The sequence below is a fragment of the Phaseolus vulgaris genome, chromosome 9 (genome assembly GCF_000499845.2).
Source record: "Phaseolus vulgaris cultivar G19833 chromosome 9, P. vulgaris v2.0, whole genome shotgun sequence".
NCBI classification, from domain to species: Eukaryota; Viridiplantae; Streptophyta; class Magnoliopsida; order Fabales; family Fabaceae; genus Phaseolus; species Phaseolus vulgaris.
Genome location: NC_023751.2, coordinates 12,581,275 through 12,599,841, shown reverse-complemented (window position 1 = coordinate 12,599,841; position 18,567 = coordinate 12,581,275). Strand labels below are relative to the sequence as shown.

Here is an 18,567-nt window from a genome sequence, read left to right as displayed (position 1 = left end):
ATAGTGGTGGAAGACTAACACAACTTTAAAACGTGAATCATCATCTCACTTCAAGTTATTACCTTTGACATCACTTCTTCAAAGTAAAGTCACAATAACATGATTTATCCAATCACATTATTAAAAAAAATGTTCTTTATATAATAAACCCAACAAATTACACCATTTTGGTGAAAAAACTTTTAAACTTATATTAAAACATATTTTTATTATAAGTTGTACGCTTTAAATGCATAAGGATGTATGAGTATTGTTTCAATTATACTGCTTGAAATAAATAAAAAATGAGAGAAAATTGAGAATTTATGGAGATTTTGGGTACAGGATTGGAGTGGGGGCTTATTATGAATCTATAGAAGAGAGGGTTAATAAATTAATGATAATTAGGCAAATGAATATCTCACTAATAAAATCGATGCCGTTCCCCTTAATTCAATTGTCTTGCAAACGCGTCTTCTTCAACTATTTCTTGGATTCCTTGTTGCTGATGTAAAGTCAAGGGACAAAGTTTTAAAAGTGAAAGAAACTTTGTCCACCGAAACAACACAATCATCACCACCCAAACGACAACATCATCAAATATAAAACAACCGAGTGACAGAGTGTGTGCCCATGTTATTTTTTTTTTAATGCAGCTTTAGTCCACAGAACATGCTCAATCTACACCAGTAAACCAAATCTTCAGCAACTTGTTATTTTTAAATTAATTGCTACACATATCAAAAGCTAACAAAAATGTATGATCTTCTTTCCGATCCCAATAATCATGTTCCCAACTCAATTCTTGCACGCTCATCTTCCTTCCCTTCCCTGCCCATCACTTTAATTATTTTCTTCCTTTGGCATTTTCCTTTTTTGATTGATAAGAAATGAAAGCTCAGTTTCATTTCAGCACAAAGTAAACCAAAAAATTCTATATGTAACGAGTATTTGACTATGACAACCTCAAGCCTCAGTAGACAAAAAACATTATAGGCACTTTAAGAATAACAAAACCAATGAAATAAACTAATTTTAATATACAAAACATTTTCATAGAAAATTCCATTCAATCAAACTTCTCTTAATACGATGTGACTTGCTAATTAAATGTCACATTAAAAATCAATATTTTCTCAATTATGTTGATCCATCAAAGTCTCTCATTATGGATCTAATAGCTAGTTCAGTCAGTGGCAAGTGAAGCTAGAAATGAATATACAATCAGATTTCATAACTGGATACAAATAAGCGATTCATAATTTTGTCGATCATATTAATTCTAGCTCATGATTTATTTGAAAATATAAGAAACATCAGAAAATTGCACAAAAAGGTAATGGGAATCGAGCTCCATTTAGTTTATTTCATTACACGTTATGATCATTCTTCATTCTGTATATATAATATCAAAGATAGATTAATTCTTAATTTCATTTTGGCTCTCCAAAATCAATCCAAAACATAATTAAGGTATTAATAACCCCATAGATACAACATTATATCACATACCAAGAAAATTAAGAGACGTTGATTTCGATTGGAAGGGTATTTGTGTTCACATGACTTTATGTTCAGTCCTCGTTCACGATCAGAGCTTCACTCTTCTTCCCTTTCCCGCTCCTTCTCCTGCTTCCGGTGGCCGAAACGACACCGTCGTGGCGGAGATTTCCGTCGTTGAGCATCAACGGCAAGTCGTTGGCGTCTTCGCCGTCTTCCTGGGTGGCGATGCGAATGCAAGAGCAACGGTTCAAGGAGGCGAAGAAAGCCGTTGTGACGCCGTTGATGAACCACATGGCCACGCCATCAAACTTTCCGCAGCCGGAAGAGGCCTGCGTCGACGAGGCCCTGGACTCGACGGAGTTGGATGATCGGAGAGTGAAGAAGCCGGTGCAGGCGGAAGAAGAAGTGGTGGCAGCCATGGAATTAGTTTTCGCTAAGAAGTTGAAAGGAGCACAGCGAGAACAGAAGGTAGACCTTAAGAAGCTTCAGCTTTCGTGGTTAACGGACTCTACAAAGTTTAATCAACGATAACAATCAAGTTTAATATAAAATATTCGTAATTAAGTACTTTTCTAAATGTTGTAAGAAGATGTAATGAAACAATATAATAAATTTAACATTTCTTAAAATAAAGTTGTTCGTGAATTTATATTAAAAATGTATATGTATTAATCATACCTTAAACTCTTTTTCTAGAATAAATAATTAATTATTGAAAGCAGACAATTATTTTCCATTATTGTAGACTCGTAAACTGCACCGGTAATGAAAATTGTGTAAAAAAAAATAAATAAATATTATATATATAATCTTATTTATACACTCGTAAGTATTATTGTGTCTGTGTTTTCATATTTTTCAAGTATTTATGATAAAATGTATTGAGTTTTAGAGTTATCGTCAATTTGACCGTATAAAACAACATATTTAAGATATTTTTTTTATAAAAAATGTTATTTTAATTACTGTATATTTTTAAAAATACTAAATGTGATTAATTTTTAAAATTGTTTTATTTTAATAATAAAATTAATTTTCTTTTCGGTGTGTGTTTTTACTAACATATTAACACTTCATTTTGATTTCTTAGTCTACAAAGTAGGACGTCCTATATTTTTAAAAATATATATTACATGTATGAAATATTAAATTTAATTTATTAAAATAAAAGCACTATAATTTATTATTTAATTTTTGTATTGTTTTAATTTGAAAAATGAAATACAATCAGATTTTAATTTAAATTATGAAAACTTACTGATTAAATTTTAATAATTGATAACAATTAAATATTTTAATAAGTATAAAGTAACAAATTTCTCAATTCATTCTATTAGAGAGGTTATTAATTAAGACTTACAAAGTATTCTCATTCTCATAATTATGTGTGTTTTAATATATATATATATATATATATATATATATATATATATATAAAGGAGACACATATAGATGTTGAGTAAGACTAATTAGTTAATTACCCCTAATTTCAATGATGTTTTTATATTTTACGTTATTAAATTTCAAAATTAGTGTTTATATTATTGTTAATTTTGTTTTTTTAAAATTATATATATATATATATTATTTCTTAATAAAATTTACAATTATATTCTTTTATAGTAACATTATCTATCGAGTAAAATTTGAGACCAAATTATTTAAACCATATTATATATTGTTATAAAGGAATTAAAATGAGTGTAAACTTTACATTCTCTAAAGTTCTACCAACAAGTAAATTTTAACAACCAAGTCATTTCTAATATTTTATATTAGAGTAGTATAACAATTTTTGTACTACGTGAAATTCATAATTAATAAATAAAAAACAATACAATATAAAATCTCATCACATATTTTTTTTAGTAAAATTTATCAATTTATGTGTATGACGATATACTATAAGTGATCTTATAAGTGATCCAATAACGATGTGATAACGGATCACCTGTAAAATAAATAAACTCTCATTATAATCAACTGTAAACAACTTTAATAACATCTTAAAAAAATACATTTTAGTTATTAATCAACTATATAAAATCAACTTGTAATTAAGTTGTAATTAACTTGAGATTTAAAATAACCATGTTATTGATGGTTTAAGCTATGTATTATAATTGATTGTTAATTGTAATTATAATGTTTGATCCTAAGCTAAATTAGTATGTAGTGGCGTCCCCACACACTGAAAAATGAATGGCAGTGGAATAGAAGCAATGCGTACTCTGTTGTAGTTACGTTGCATCTGGCACAAAATACACGTTATAGACAGCTATATTTTAAACTATTTCATAAATTTCATCATAGCGTACGTTGTCAAGTATTGCTCAATCAACGTTGCTGAATACACTCTCAACTTATAGATTAAGATTTTTGTTAGATTAGATCTCTCTCACACATGCAACATGAATCACACTTTGGACATTCTAAAACTGCTTATTCATTGGCACCATTGCAAGAACACATAAAAGACTTTTCGCACTCACAAAATTTAACAATTTTTCAAACAAATGCGCAGTAAATTAACATCTTTGTGTAATTACCGTCCATAGCTCCAGAACATTTCACAATAACTATTTAAAAATCCTTTCTAAAGTATATTAAATCAATTAAAGTAAGTATTTATTTTAAAAATTAAACCAAACACACGAAATTGTATATTATTGTTGAGGTGTATAAATCATAATTTGGAAATGTAGAGATGAAGTAAGGAGAAGGAAAGGGTGTGTAGAATGGAGGTAGTGGGTTTATTATCTAATGAGGTAATAAATCATGAATTATGGGTTACCTTTCTGTTTTTGAGAATCATGGGTTACCTTTGGCCACTGCTAATGGATACTAATCACACTAGTGTTACTTTTTCTCACCCATCACCTACTCTGTAAAATGAGGTTATTTTGACTTTTTCTTTTTGCAACTAGATTTTGTACACAAACACTGTACAAATTATTACAATCATGCGTTCTTGGGAAAAAAAATTATCATTATGAGGTGTCAAAGAAATTTTCATAATGAGTCAAGATTAATTATAAGATTGGGATCTTTTGATTGAAGGAGTTGTGTTTAATAAGTACAATTTTTTTTTATTACATATAAAAGTGATGTTTGTTGAGATCGACTAGAGATAAAAACAATTCATTGTATATAAGTGGATGCAAACCTCTCCTTAAAAGCTAGTTTTTTTTTGGTTAAGTTTAAAGTCCACTTTATAATATGGTATTATAATCATTTTGAGCATATCCCAGTTAGTATTTGTTGGACTTATCAGGTCATCCACGTTATCGGACCACCCATCATATGTTATCTCACGTACAAGTTGTCACTTTCGGCACGAAAGAGTTTTATAGGATTGAGTTAGCGTTAAAATTCATTTTGCAATATTTAACATATAAGATTAAGTAAGGAAAGAAAGGGAAGTATAAATTGGATCTGTGATTAATTACACGATATATTATTATTTTTATTTTGTTTCTTATAATCTTAAAAGAATTAAAGAAATACTTGAGAAATAAGAAGAGGATTCGATTAGAAATGTGGTTCTATAATTCAGAAAAAAGATGGATCACACCGCGGGGGGACGCCGAAATTAAAAATTGGAATAAGCTAATGATACATTCTCATGATTGCTTCGTATTATTTTTGCATTCAATAAATTTAAAACACAGTTTCTTTGTACTCTTTCTCTTTCATCGATTTTTTAAAAAAATATTTAAAATATTAATTTTAGTTTGCAACTCTTCTTCTTGTTTTCTGTGGTTAAAGATTTCTCTTTTCTCTTATTTCTATTTATTTTCAACATGAATGATAAGAATGTGCGCGGGTTGCAGTGAATTCGATTGAGTTTTATGAAACTCGGATTAAAACAGTGAAGTGGGTTAGATGAAGTCAATTAGTGTAAAAAATAAATATTATTTTATAATTTTAAAATATTGATTTTTTTTATCGATGTGTTTTTATATAATTTTTTAATGTTTATACTGTATATATATTTTGGTTAAATGAAACATCAAAAAAATTAAATCAAACTTGAATTAAAAAAATTAAGAAGACGTAAAAACGGGCTTTCAAAATTCTGTGACCTTTGTAATTGAAGTTTGGGATGTTTCTTCCTGAAGCCCAACAAATTTCTCCCTGCACCCACCATTTTTTAAAAGACTATTTTACCTCTTTTAAAAATGACCTCTGGATAATTATTTCCAAAATGTTTTCAGAACATATTTTCTGGAACACATTTTTTGAATTCGGAATTTACTATTCTGAAAGTAAAAAAAATATACTCTGAAATAGTTTTTTATCTTTTGAATTTTCTATTTTGGAAAATATTTGTTGCTTCAAAACACTCTTTATTATAAAATCATTCAAAACTATTAAGGATAATTTAAATATTTTGAAAAATATAGGGGTGTAAGAAGAAAAATATGGTGGTGTCCTGAAGTTTGATACTATACAGACTCGTTCATATTTAATAATAGGTTCCAATGAATGAATAAAAGACAAATTCTACCCGCACCATATCAATTTCAACCAGCATCCAATGTGTTATTAAAATGACGAAAATGCTCATATGAAATGATAAAAATGACCTTGAATGAAAAGAGGGTGTAGATAAAAAAAATACTTCCAAAACCCCTTTTATGGAATACATTTCAGGATTTGAATTTCCAAAACACATTTTGAATTCCAGAAATTATTTTCCAGAACACATTTTTGAATTTCAAAAAAAAAAAATCAATTTTTTTTTTGTCATCATGGATTTTCTTTTATGGAATGAGATTTTAACTTTTGAATTCTATTTTTTGAGTTTCAGATTTTTCAAATACAGAATATAAGAATAATTTTAAAAATATTAAAAGATAATAAGGTGTATGTTGATATTGATATGATGCAAGAAAAATTTGCTTAAAAAATCCCTTTTGACAAAGTTAAGGAACTAGAGAAAAAAAAAATGAATTTATAGTGATTTATTATTAACAAAAATAGAATAATTTCTTAAATATAAATAAAAGTCTGTAATATGTAGAAAGTTAGTTTAGGAATTCATAAATGGATTTTCCATAAAACAGAAAAAGAAAAAGAGAAAAAAATATTATATATATATATATATATAGTTTTCTCAACTTTTATTCTTTATACGAACACAAACCATAAAATAAAGTTATAAATATATTTTATTAATGGTTGGGTTTGAATCAAAATCTAATACTCAATTCTAATTTCACTGAAACACATAAATACTCGATCCCAAATATTTAAGATCATGAATACATGTAAACATCCCTAATTCATCACTTATGTTAAAAATTCACAGAGTATTTTCCTATATATCAGAGACTATTTCAGATTTGTGCTGGGAGCTAGCTCAACTCCAAGATACATATAAATTTTATTTTAATAATTTGTTGTGTTTTGGATGATTCCTTTTTATCTTCTAGGTGATTATGATTTGAAGGTCATGCAACAAGAGTACTGCATTAATCGGCAGAAAGCAGTAATTTTAGCCATTTATTTTTACTATGATTGTTATTTATAAATATGTCCTAATGTGTTGGGATATGCTGGTTAGATTTTTGTGTGCATTCTCCAATTTTAGATTGGTTCTCCAAGTTTCTGCTCCCAGTCATAGCTTACTTTTAAATTGGGTTGCAGTTTATTGTCTTCTCTTCTGTTAGTGTATATGTTGTATAGGTTACACCGCAAGTAATAAAATAGTTACTGATATTGTGGTTAAAAATAAATAATTACTGATATTAAAATAACATTATCTATGAAAATAACACACGCCGAATGCATTCTATTGATTGACAGAGGTGTAGTGTACAAAAATAGTTTTAACTGCCTAGCACCCCCAAGGGTTACGAAGACACAATGTTTTCCAAGAAAAATCCATATCTGCAGTGACATTCAGTACTATGTGATTGGTTCATTGTTTTGTCTCTAAAGTAATTGGTTCTGAAATTCCAAACAAAAAGTCTCACTGCGGACGACCTAGTTATGTTTTTGTTGTGCAAACTAGGAAGAACGCTTAACCCGGCTACGTATAGAATCTGGTAGAGGTCCTCTGGTCTAAAGAAAACGCGTCAGCCAGAGAAGCAAGCAAATTCTAAATCTACGAAAAGACAGCCTCTCAGTCCCACGGTTTTACAAAGTTTTAGTGTTCAACTCTTAAACCACATCTCATTCATTGCAAAAGAGAAAACAGAAGAGGACACAAATCTACAGTTTAGTCAGATTTTGAGAAACAAGGAATCAAATTATAATACTCAAATCAGCTAGATAGAGTTGCATTGGCATGTTCTAAGAACAAAAACATCATATATATTCAACAGGATACAGTAAGAGCATTGAAGATAACTTCGTACCCTATTGACCCCAGACTGAATCCCTGACAAGATCACATGAATAATAAAAAGGCAACTGGGCCCATTTAAAAGGAATAACGGACAAAAATGCTGAGTAAAGTCAAGAAGACTAGGTATGGATTTGGGATGAGTCTAGTCTAGATTTTGCCTCTCCAGCTTCAGTTACAGCTTTGAAGGAGCTGGGTATGCAAAATTTTAAAATTTTAATTCAAATGATAGATAAATGAATTATAAAATTAGAAACCTAAGAACTGAATATATGGTTTCAACTTTACTATTGAATAATTATAATAATTTAAGAGATTCAATAATCATAATACTTAATTTATATTTCCAACAATGACAAGAAATAAGATTGAGAGAAATGCATGTGTATTGTCAGAGAGTGAGAAAGTATCAAAGGCGAAATAGTAAATCTTGACAGCACACCTTCGTAACTCTCATCTCTCACAAGGTACACCATACACATGTGTGACTTTAAGATGGATTCAGGTGCAAGTAGATACATTCATAAACCCACCCCACTTTTGCAAATTGGGAAAAACCTAAACACACTCAGTCAAAGCATATTTTATCCATCAAAATCAGGGCAGGATGGGATATGAGTAACCATGGATTAAGATTTAATTGCCATATCTAGAGAAAAAAACTGTGATAGTAACTGCTAGCAACTCGTAAAGAGTATCGCTGATTCAACAGAACTAATTAAATGAAGAGTTCTTTCATGATACGACTTCTTAATCTAATCCTAAAGAAACCATTGCAAGAAATAGAATGCATGTAAAAGGAACAGTACTGATTAATAATATTAACAACAATGTAAAGAATGTAAAGCATCCATGTGCATGCGATATTCCTTTTAGAGAAGAATGTATTAGGAACATTAAGTACGCAGTTAGCTGCTCATACAGTAATCGACAAAACCAAGTTTGCTGCTCAAGGATAAGAGAGGCTAAACTCACCTGACTACATCAACAATCTCAAAAAATTAGTCAGATACAAACCCGGCAGCCAGTTCCAGTTATAGCAGTTGCAGAGAGTCAAATCTGCTAAATGTCAACTTTATAGAGAGAGGAAAGCAGCATATTCAGACAAATATGATTGTCCATTTGCCATATAAAAACAAACAAGCAAGGCACTAAAACTAGGTTTTATGACTAAGATTAAGTGTACCAAGGATGGAAGGCTAATTAGAAGAATATTATTTATAAATTACAGAAAATAGATAGAAGAATATTACTTAATCTTGGTATCAGCCTGGTTGATGCCAACAAAACCGATATTCATATACTGCTGCAGATGAATATGCCTCAACTATAACAGTGATGGAGCAACTTACTTTGTTTCCATTCAAGAAAGTATAAAATAATCATCCAAATTTTCAGAGGTGTTGTGTTTATATACAACCAGCATTGAAGCAAAGTAAATTTGAGCAAGATGGCTTAAACCATTGCCTCAGTTTTTGGGTATGGAGAATCGATTAAAAAAGTAATTCGAACATTACAGCCAGAATTTTTTTTCTTTTTCACGTACTGAAATATGAACTCAAATTTAATACCTGGAAACATATATATGCTACCTAACTAAAAGATCTGAATTTTCTGCCATTATATTCCAACTGCATTACAATTAAGAGGTTGGATGAAAAACATCATACTAAGCAGGCAAAACAATCCTACTACCACCCACAATATGCAAATACAAAGCAAGACACAAGGTAAAAATAACCGATGACTTGGCTCCAATATATCTTACCACTTCCAGTCCTCTGTTCACTACCTCATCATGAACCTTACCAACACTACTTTTGAATCCATCTGATATTCTCCACATCAAAAACGCCACAAATGACCTCACCGTTTCAAGCGTTACCCTCCCCGTGACATCAAGCACAAACCTTCGGTTTGCCGGCACCGCCAGCGTTGACTTAATCTGTTCAAGCCACCCAACATCCTGAGGCCCCCCAACCGAGCTTCCAATCCTGACCTGCTGCAGAAAAACCTCCTGTTTCAGGCACCCATCTTCACTTGCTGGAACAACAACAGAAGACATAGATAAACCCGAATTCGACCTCTCACTCCGGTTTGACAAAACCTGGTGCGAAGTTCTGACAAAAGTCTCAACAGCACCATTACACATGGAAACTAAAATCCCCTTCACCTTTTCCTGATGCTTGGGATTCGACAAACCGGCAAACATTTCATCATAGGTATTCACATCCATTGTCTTATCAAGAAAAACAGCAACCGCAGTGCTCACAAAAATCTGCACACAATCCCCAATAAACTTGCCACACCTCTCGTCACAAATCGCATCCACCCATCTAGGAACCACCGATTGAGACCTCTCCCCCATCGATTCAGCACCATAGAAACCCAAAACCAAGTTCCTCGCAAAGCTCCCAACCACAACGGACACAAAACCCGTCCCAGCCTTCGAGAAAAGCTTCTCTAAGACCCTATCCGAGAATCTAGAAGCTTCCGCGGTGATTTCCGAGGGAGCAATACCGTTATTATCATTACCCGCCAGTGAGTTACACCCTAACAAAATCCCAATGGTCACAGCCTCGGAAACCCTAGCCAGCGACGCTGAGAATTCCTTCGATTTGGCGATTTTCGCTAACTGCTTCAAACTGGTGGGGATCTCGTCGGAATCAGAAGCAAGGAATCGGTGCAAGTCGTTAGAGATAACGGTAACGGAGTGTGCAGAATCGGAAATCAACTCGGCGACGGTAACGAAGGTTCTGAGGAGCTTGGCAACACGGTGGCGTTTTTGAGCGACATAGGGTGAATTGTAAGCCCTGTAGGCGGCGTAACCGGAGGCACCGAAGAAGGCAATTAGGAGAAGGTATTTTTTATTTCTTGGAGAAAAATGGAGACCGTTCCTGAGAAGCGGAAGGTCCATGAGAGTGAAAACCCTATGGATTGTATCAAACTGAGATTGGTTTGTTTGGTAATGTAGCAGTTAACAGCGGATCTATAATTGACCATAAAAATATGAGGGGAATACGAAGGTAGCGAAAACAAAGGGAGAGGGAAATGAAATAAATATTGTTAGAATCTGAATGGGTGGTTGGAGGGAAAATAACATCTCTCTGTCATCACAACTCCTGCTACACTTTCCTTTGCCCTCTCTAATTTATACTCCAACACTCACTCATCATCATGCAATTACGCGCCAAACAAAGGGTGGTTGAAGATACCAGAATTAAGACAACTCAATTCACTGCAAATTACAATCCAAACCTATTCACACGCTAAATCCAATGATTATTAATTCTTCAAGTATATGCATAACTCCAATTGTCTTATTAATAGGTTAAAATGTCAATATAAAAGTACACGGGGACATTTTAATTTATTAATTATTTGCTTGTTATGAGTACAAAGTCCACGTAAGTTTTTTTTTATCACGTATTAATTCTTGAATCCACGTGATGACTTCCACTAAAAATAATCCACACAATTTGATAAATTCACATTTGAAAAATGAAAACCAATGTCATCGAATAATTTCCGCAAAGCACAAACCGTATGCCCTTTCCTGTGCCTACCAAAATTGTTGGTTTCTTCTTACACGGCTTTATATGAAATAATTCAAATTGAAGCAACCTAACAAAAAAAAAGTAATTTTGACAGTGTGGACTATGGGTATATTGAGATTTTGGAGATGAGGAAGCAATTTGTAGGATGTTAAACCAGCTGCACACACACGTACAAGAAAAACAGAAGGGCAAAACAAAATTAAATGCTTTATTTTCTCTCTTAACTCAGGATCTGTAGCTAAAACCAGCGGCAGAGGTTGAAGAGTTTTTGCCATTGGGTGACCTTGGTGAGTAAAATGATTCAGAACTAATTTCAAATTCCAAACGTATTCAAACAAATTCAGCTTTTTAGTAGTTCATCACGACTAAAGATTATTCATGAATTAGCGCTCAACAAAGCTTCCATCATCATTATAGAGTCAAGACACACCGAGGAAACGACATGTGAAATGTTTGCTAAGGAAGGGAAATTGCAGAGTCAGCAACTAGCCTATGTGGCTAATCTATATCAATTTCACTATCCATTATTTTGAGCGAATATTTGGTATATAATTTTTTTTTCCTAAATATCATCCAGGTAAGGGAAATATTTGTTTTATAATTATGTTTCTAGTTCATACTGAATAAATAGAAGATTCTAATTCGCAGCTTCAGATGCCTGAAAATTCCCGTTCAGACACTACCCCCGTCAAGGTAAAAACAAAAGTTTTAAAATGTTAAAATTATATGTAATATGTAATTTCAAGTAAAAACTTGAAATATCAATCATTCATTACCTTTAAATAATGATTAGCAAATCGTTTGTATATCACTAAAACGCTCATGCACAATGGAACTCGGGTCATTGTAAAAAGTAAAATTCTCCCTTCCAAATTTACAACCTTCTGTTTCTCCTTCATATCATGCCATCCGATCATTCAAAGTTGTTCAAATAATCACTTTATTGTTTTCAGACAGAGTTACAGCAAGGCCATCAGGAGGACAACACCCCAAAATAGAAAGGAACAAAAGGAGCACCCCAATCCCTACTACAACCGCCAAAAATATATGAGAAAATCCAATATCTATTTTTGAGGACAAAATAAGAGATTTTATATACACTTCTTCCACCTATATGATGTACCTTCAGAAAGAGAGCTGTCCTTCGGATTGTAGCATATATTTCATCCCACATTCTCATTTCGGATCTCAAAAAAACAGGGATTAACATAAATCACAGTCTTAGTTCCACTCTTTCTTTTTCGTGAGTTGTTTCAAAATACGGCATGCAACTTAGAACCCATACCTAGCCTTGTGGCAAAAAAGATGTAGGGAAAAAAGGATTAACAAGTTCTTTTTACAGCTTCACATAGCATCACGGCATTTTATCAACTTCGTTGACCATTCTTTATATACAAAAGAATGTTCCAGACACTAGCACTCTTGCTTTTCCAAAAGTCAGATAACTTTCTTTACTGTTCTTAGTGCTGAGTGAGGATCTACAGGCCCTAAAATTAGCCCAATTGTGTCCGGACTGAAGTTTCAAACCAACTTCAAACCGCCTGTACTTAAACTAACAGGTTTAATGCCATAATCATCATCCTCGAGATCACTGAAGGATATGTCTTCTTCATTTACTATTATGGGGTGAGTTGTTCCACCGTAACCTTCTAAATCAGAATCTTCCTCTGGCCACACATCGTCCTCTTCATCATAGTCCTTAATAATAATTTGAGAGAGTCGACCACATATCGAATCCTTGTTATCAGTTTTAATAATTGAATTTTCCTCAATAACAGACTTATCAGTGAAATGCGTTCCAGAAGATTCAACCATGTATTTGTCAGTCTCGTGATCTGACCTCGCGGAAAAGGAGGTTGTTCTATATCCATATGTCTTATTAGGCATGTCACCAGAATAAGCATCATCTAATAGGCTGGGAGTTAATTCATTGTGCCGTGCGTTGTCTCTTGGGTAGGAAGCGCTTCTTCCAAAAAATTCAAAGTCAGGCTTTGTTTGTTTATGCAATTCCTGCATCCACATTGCTCTGGCTGCCGTAATCTGCAAGTGTTATAAAATAACTAAGACATCAGAAAAGTTCATCTACCTATTAAGGTAGATATACAATACTAGCTGAATCTAGAAGTGCAAGTAAACATTAGAGACCAATATTCTGATGATCACTTAACCAACCTAAGCAAAGGCACACTTAAATAAATAAATAAATTTTTCTTCATATGGAACAATAATATATCCAACGTATTCCAATTTCAAACTACATTATTTTCAAAGAAACTACATTATTTTCAAAGAAACTACATTATAAACATTTGAAACTTGAAGAAGAAACGACTTCAACCAATTCAATTATTAACCATCCAATCATAATGCATAACTATAAATAGTCAATAAGAGAATAAAATTTATACACACCTTATGTATAAAAAGGGACTTTTCTTCTCAAGGCTTACTGTTTGTCTATTTTTTGAATGTTACATAATATTGAAGAATGCAGATTATAAGCACTTACTAATCCTAAACAATGTCAATATCAATAACATGCCTCGTCAAGATTTAGAACAGACAAACGAATACACATTTACAACATCATCAATACATATATTTTTCATAATAGAGAAGCACTGGTGAATAAAAATGCATCACAATTTAGTAATCTTCCTTGCTAAAAGAAATATGTTGTAAAGAATGAGAATAAAACTCAGAATAAATAGATTTTACGACATGGAGCACATAACAAGCAGATTTGCGCTTATTAAAGTCCAAAGAGAAAACAGAAAGACAAATGGAAATGTAAGGAGAATATGTTTTGAAAGCCAAAGAAATCTCCTACATGTTTGATTGGACGAACTTCTCCATAAGAAATTCAAAAGGAGAAAAGTAAGAATAAAGATTGAAATTAACTTTTCCATAAACTAATTTATAAAAACTCTCTCACGTAGTTCTCTAAATTTTTATTTTTACCTTATGCATAAGCTAATTTTAACCTATGGAGAAGTTCGTTTAATTATTTGTCTCCCCTTTATCATAAAAAAGTTCGTATAAACAGTTCCTAAGTGGCACATATTTAAATATTGTTTATATAATCATTGAGAAACGGGAATTCACAGACAAAATCATTAAGAGACTGACAGTTTCATCTTGATACAAAGAACAAATCAGAAAGCACAAACTCTATGAATTCCAGTATAAAATAACTTGAACCACTGAGAAAGACTTTGAACCGTATTATAGGTGTGTGTGTGTGTGTGTGTGAGAGAGAGAGAGAGAGAGAGCATTTTTAGCTAAAATGACCAAATTCCAGAACGTAGAAAATAGGGAACTGAGCAGCATGAAGGAAGGAAATAAATGCAAGACTCCATATCATTAGCATGATTTATTATTACAACTATTTACACGCCACAACATTCCCCACTTAATCACAATGGATGATTGGTCATTTTTATCTGGTAATTTAATTCCCAAATATAAGCCCATCAGGTAACTTTGAAAACCAAGATTTCAAACTAAGAGCTTGTCCGTCCATGAAATAAAAAAATATTGGAACCTTCATTCCTAGCCAAAAGGATTCACGCAATCATAATAAAAACGGTGAAAACATTTAAAAATGACTTCATCAACGTCTTCCAATAGGTTACAAAACACTTGGTGAAGCTGATTGCAAGCACGACATGAAAGTCAAAAGCAAAAGCCCATGTAACTGACCTGGGGTGTAGACAAAACCCCTGCATCTTCTTTGTTAAGCCTTGAATGCAAAAGTACAAAATACACTTTCCAGAAATAACTTTCACTCATATGGCAAGGGCATAGTTCAATTCTGAGCGCAGCTAATCTCGGAGTTAATCTTTCAACAACCGCTGCATGCTCTTCTTGTGCATCAGACATGTCAAAATCTACAAGTAGGATTCACCACGTCAAAAACTCAAACAACGAGTAACGATGAGTAAATGAATCCAATTAAATCAAGTAACTCCAGAAATCATAGCATCACCAATACTGTCAAGACATTATTATCTAAATTACGAAGGCATTTAACACGTAACATAAGCTATACTTAACAGTCAAGAGCTATCCGATCTATCTATAACTACTACAGCCAATTAAAGATGCAATATGTGCATTAATCGTTCTGTGATCAGATCCAATTAAAAAAATCGTTTCGCTCCAGTGAGTGTCTGCAAGAAGTTACCGTCGGTGTCGTCTTCTTCATCAATAGGAAAATCCAACCACGTCTCGGGATGCATAGCTATGTTCATGGCGAAGGCCAAGACCTCCTCCGTGATTCCAACCGCACCTTGTTCGATACCGCAATTCCCTTCCGAATCGGATCCAAACGTAACCGGATTAGAGCGATTGGAAACGGCAGCCTCGTCCAATTGCGGTTCTTCGTTCGGAGAAAGAGAGCGATGTGTTAATTGATCGGAGATGAACGAAGAGGGATCGGATTGAACATGAGAAAGGGAAAGAGAATGAGAATCCGTTGATGGCGGAGCGAGGAAGGATGTCATTCCCCAAAATTGACGAGTTAGGGTTCGCTTGATTTCGTCGAGGTCCTCTTTGACTCCACGCCCTTCCGTTTCTTCGTCTTCTTCTCCTTCCGATTCTGATCCGAATGCATTTTCTCGTGTTTGCGGCTGCAGGGGGTCTCTCAATGACGTGGTAGGTGGATCGAGTACGGTGTCGTTTTCGTCGTCTCCGTCGCCATCGAGTCGGAGAGAATTTGCGAAGGAGCTAGCCAGCCATGACATTTTCTATTTTTAAAATAAGAAAGAAAAAATGGGGAATCGGAGACTGTGACCTGTGAAAAGGTTTATGGTTTCGAATTTTTTTATTGTTAAAGGGAAGGGTAGAGGGCGTGGATCAGGTGATTCGTGTACTACGGTGGACGTTCACTTTAATTCGACACGTCGCTCTAACTTGTCACAGTGCTACAACAAAATTTGAAACGAAACAAATGGAATTTGAAATGCAGATGAGACAAAGACGAAATCCACCGAGTCACGTGTTTAACTACAAAACGGAGGCAAACGGAAGTTGAATTGAAATTGCAGTACCATAATCAACAATCATAAAAGATTTAATATTTTTTTATCTTTATATTTCGGATCAATATTTAATTTAATATTATAGTTTTAAAAAAAAATCAATTTTGTTTTTATATTTTAAAAAATATATTCAAATTTATCTTTTCGTTAAGTCTTACCTAACCACGTGCCAGAAAGAATGTTTATGTGAAATAAAAAAGTTTGTTTATGTAGAGAGAAAGGTGAAATTGAGGTGTAAACCATTTATATTTTTATTTCTTTAATTAACACCTTTTATTTTTATTTACCTATCTAGCATCCTTTTGTTTTTATTTTCCTATCTAGCATCTTTTTATTTTTTATTTTCCTATCTAGCACCATTTCAAAAATAAAAAAATAAATAATAATATATTTATTTATTGATAATTTTAATTTTGAATGCATTAAAAAATAAATATTTTTAATGATTAAAATAGTTAGAAATATAATTAATGAATAAAGAAATGAGTTTTTATAAAATAAAATAAAAAAATTAAAAATGTTTAGTTTAAAAGTATTTTTTTTAAGAATGAAGAAAATAAAAAATTAAACCCTACAACAACATAAAAGTTGAATCTATAAACATAAATTACTATTTATTTTTATTATTATTGATGATGTAATCATGTTAATTTCAAGTAAAAAATACATGACATAATTACAAAAAAAACAAAGTCAATTAGTATTGATTAATAGTGGATACACAAGTAATATTGAAGTGTCTATCTAAATGCAAAATCCTAAAAAAAAAACTAATGCAAATGTTACACTTAATGCTTAAAAATGAGAAGCAAAAAATGAAAAAAAAAAGTCTAGAAAATAAAAACAGCAACAATAAAAAAAATAATGGTAGAAAAAAAATAATAACTAAAAACATAAAAGATATAAAATAAAGGCAAAATAAATTAAGATAAAGATAAAATATATAAAAATAAATCCAAATAAGATAAATATAAGAGATATAAAGCGATACTAAATAAGTATATGTTGATCATAAAAATGAAAATAAATGAAAGATGATAATTCATTTAATATTTTCTTCAATGGTACATTAAATAGTTTGTGCGAAATGAAACATAATTAATGACGAGAAGTGCACAATCCAGTAATGTTGGGACATATTCTTTATGTATGTGTGTCTTGTTGTTTGACAATATAAACATTTTTTTTCTTCGGATCATGTTGTTCTTTTATGTCCGTAACAATCTTATTTAACTTTGTTTTTTTATAATTATGTCCTGTATTTTTTACTTGAAATTAACATAATTACATCATCAATAATAATAAAAATAAATATTAATTTATGTTTATATATTCAACTTTTATGTTGTTGTATAGTTTAATTTTTTATTTTATTCATTCTTAAAAAATAATTTTTAAACTAAACATTTTAAATTTATTACTTTTTTATTTTTATTTTGTAAAAACAGATTTCTTTATTCATTAATTATATTTCTAACTATTTTAAACATTAAAAATATTTATTTTTTAATGTATTCAAAATTAAAATAACAAAAAAAAAAAATTATTTTTTAATTTATTTTTTAAATGGTTTTAGATAGGGAAATAAAAACAAAAGAGTGTTAGATAGGGAAATAAAAACAAAAGGGTGCTAGTTAGGGAAATAAAAGTGTAAATGGTGTTAGATAGGGAATTTATTATTATTACTACGGTTACTAATACTATTATTATTGTTATTTTTATTATTATTAATTTTTTTTATAATAGTAATAATAATAAATAATAAATAATAATTCTCAATCTCACCCCTCTTCACATAAACACATTCTCTCCGTAAACACTCTTTTTCTGTCACATAAACATTTTCTCTGTCACGTAAAAAAACATAGGAACCAAATTAATTTTTTTTTAAATCACGGTACTAAATTGAATATTGACCATAAATGTAAAGACAATTAGATGATAATAAAATAACTATTAACCATGGATTACTTATAACAAACAAAATATATGACAATCCAAAATATTTAAAACAGTGTAATAATATTAGTTTTATGATTATATAAGAAATATTTTCACAAAAGTCTAATCTCTCAACATTCAAATAATTACTTTGAAGATTTTTTACCAGTGCAATTTTATCTGGTTATTATTG

The 18,567-nt window shown here is 31.4% G+C and overlaps 3 protein-coding genes across 3 annotated transcripts; all 3 read right to left on the bottom strand.

Moving 5' to 3' along the window:
- Positions 1-1,316: 1,316 nt before the first annotated feature.
- LOC137822819 (uncharacterized) lies at positions 1,317-2,181 on the bottom strand. Its single transcript, XM_068627821.1, has one exon. It carries the CDS (start codon positions 1,899-1,901, stop codon positions 1,554-1,556), a length of 348 nt encoding a protein of 115 aa, XP_068483922.1. The 5' UTR covers positions 1,902-2,181; the 3' UTR covers positions 1,317-1,553.
- A 7,237-nt stretch (positions 2,182-9,418) lies between these two features.
- On the bottom strand, positions 9,419-11,124 carry LOC137821553 (protein PHLOEM PROTEIN 2-LIKE A10-like). Its single transcript, XM_068626198.1, has one exon. The coding sequence runs from the start codon at positions 10,749-10,751 to the stop codon at positions 9,504-9,506; it is 1,248 nt and encodes a 415-aa protein (XP_068482299.1). The 5' UTR covers positions 10,752-11,124; the 3' UTR covers positions 9,419-9,503.
- A 1,190-nt stretch (positions 11,125-12,314) lies between these two features.
- Positions 12,315-16,330, bottom strand: LOC137821391 (uncharacterized). Its single transcript, XM_068625960.1, has 3 exons — positions 15,578-16,330; positions 15,094-15,281; positions 12,315-13,431 (listed from the first exon to the last, which is right to left on the bottom strand). The coding sequence occupies exons 1-3, from the start codon at positions 16,134-16,136 to the stop codon at positions 12,913-12,915; spliced, it is 1,266 nt and encodes a 421-aa protein (XP_068482061.1). The 5' UTR covers positions 16,137-16,330; the 3' UTR covers positions 12,315-12,912.
- Positions 16,331-18,567: the final 2,237 nt, after the last annotated feature.

What these genes read in the sequence shown, in the direction of transcription:
- LOC137822819 (XM_068627821.1), bottom strand. Translation starts at nt 1,901, where the DNA reads ATGGCTGCCACCACTTCTTCTTCCGCCTGCACCGGCTTCTTCACTCTC.
- LOC137821553 (XM_068626198.1), bottom strand. Translation starts at nt 10,751, where the DNA reads ATGGACCTTCCGCTTCTCAGGAACGGTCTCCATTTTTCTCCAAGAAAT.
- LOC137821391 (XM_068625960.1), bottom strand. Translation starts at nt 16,136, where the DNA reads ATGTCATGGCTGGCTAGCTCCTTCGCAAATTCTCTCCGACTCGATGGC. An exon ending in TGAAGAAGACGACACCGACG is followed by an intron (nt 15,282 to 15,577) that starts GTAACTTCTTGC and finishes TCCTACTTGTAG; the next exon opens with ATTTTGACATGTCTGATGCA. An exon ending in GGGTTTTGTCTACACCCCAG is followed by an intron (nt 13,432 to 15,093) that starts GTCAGTTACATG and finishes TAACACTTGCAG; the next exon opens with ATTACGGCAGCCAGAGCAAT.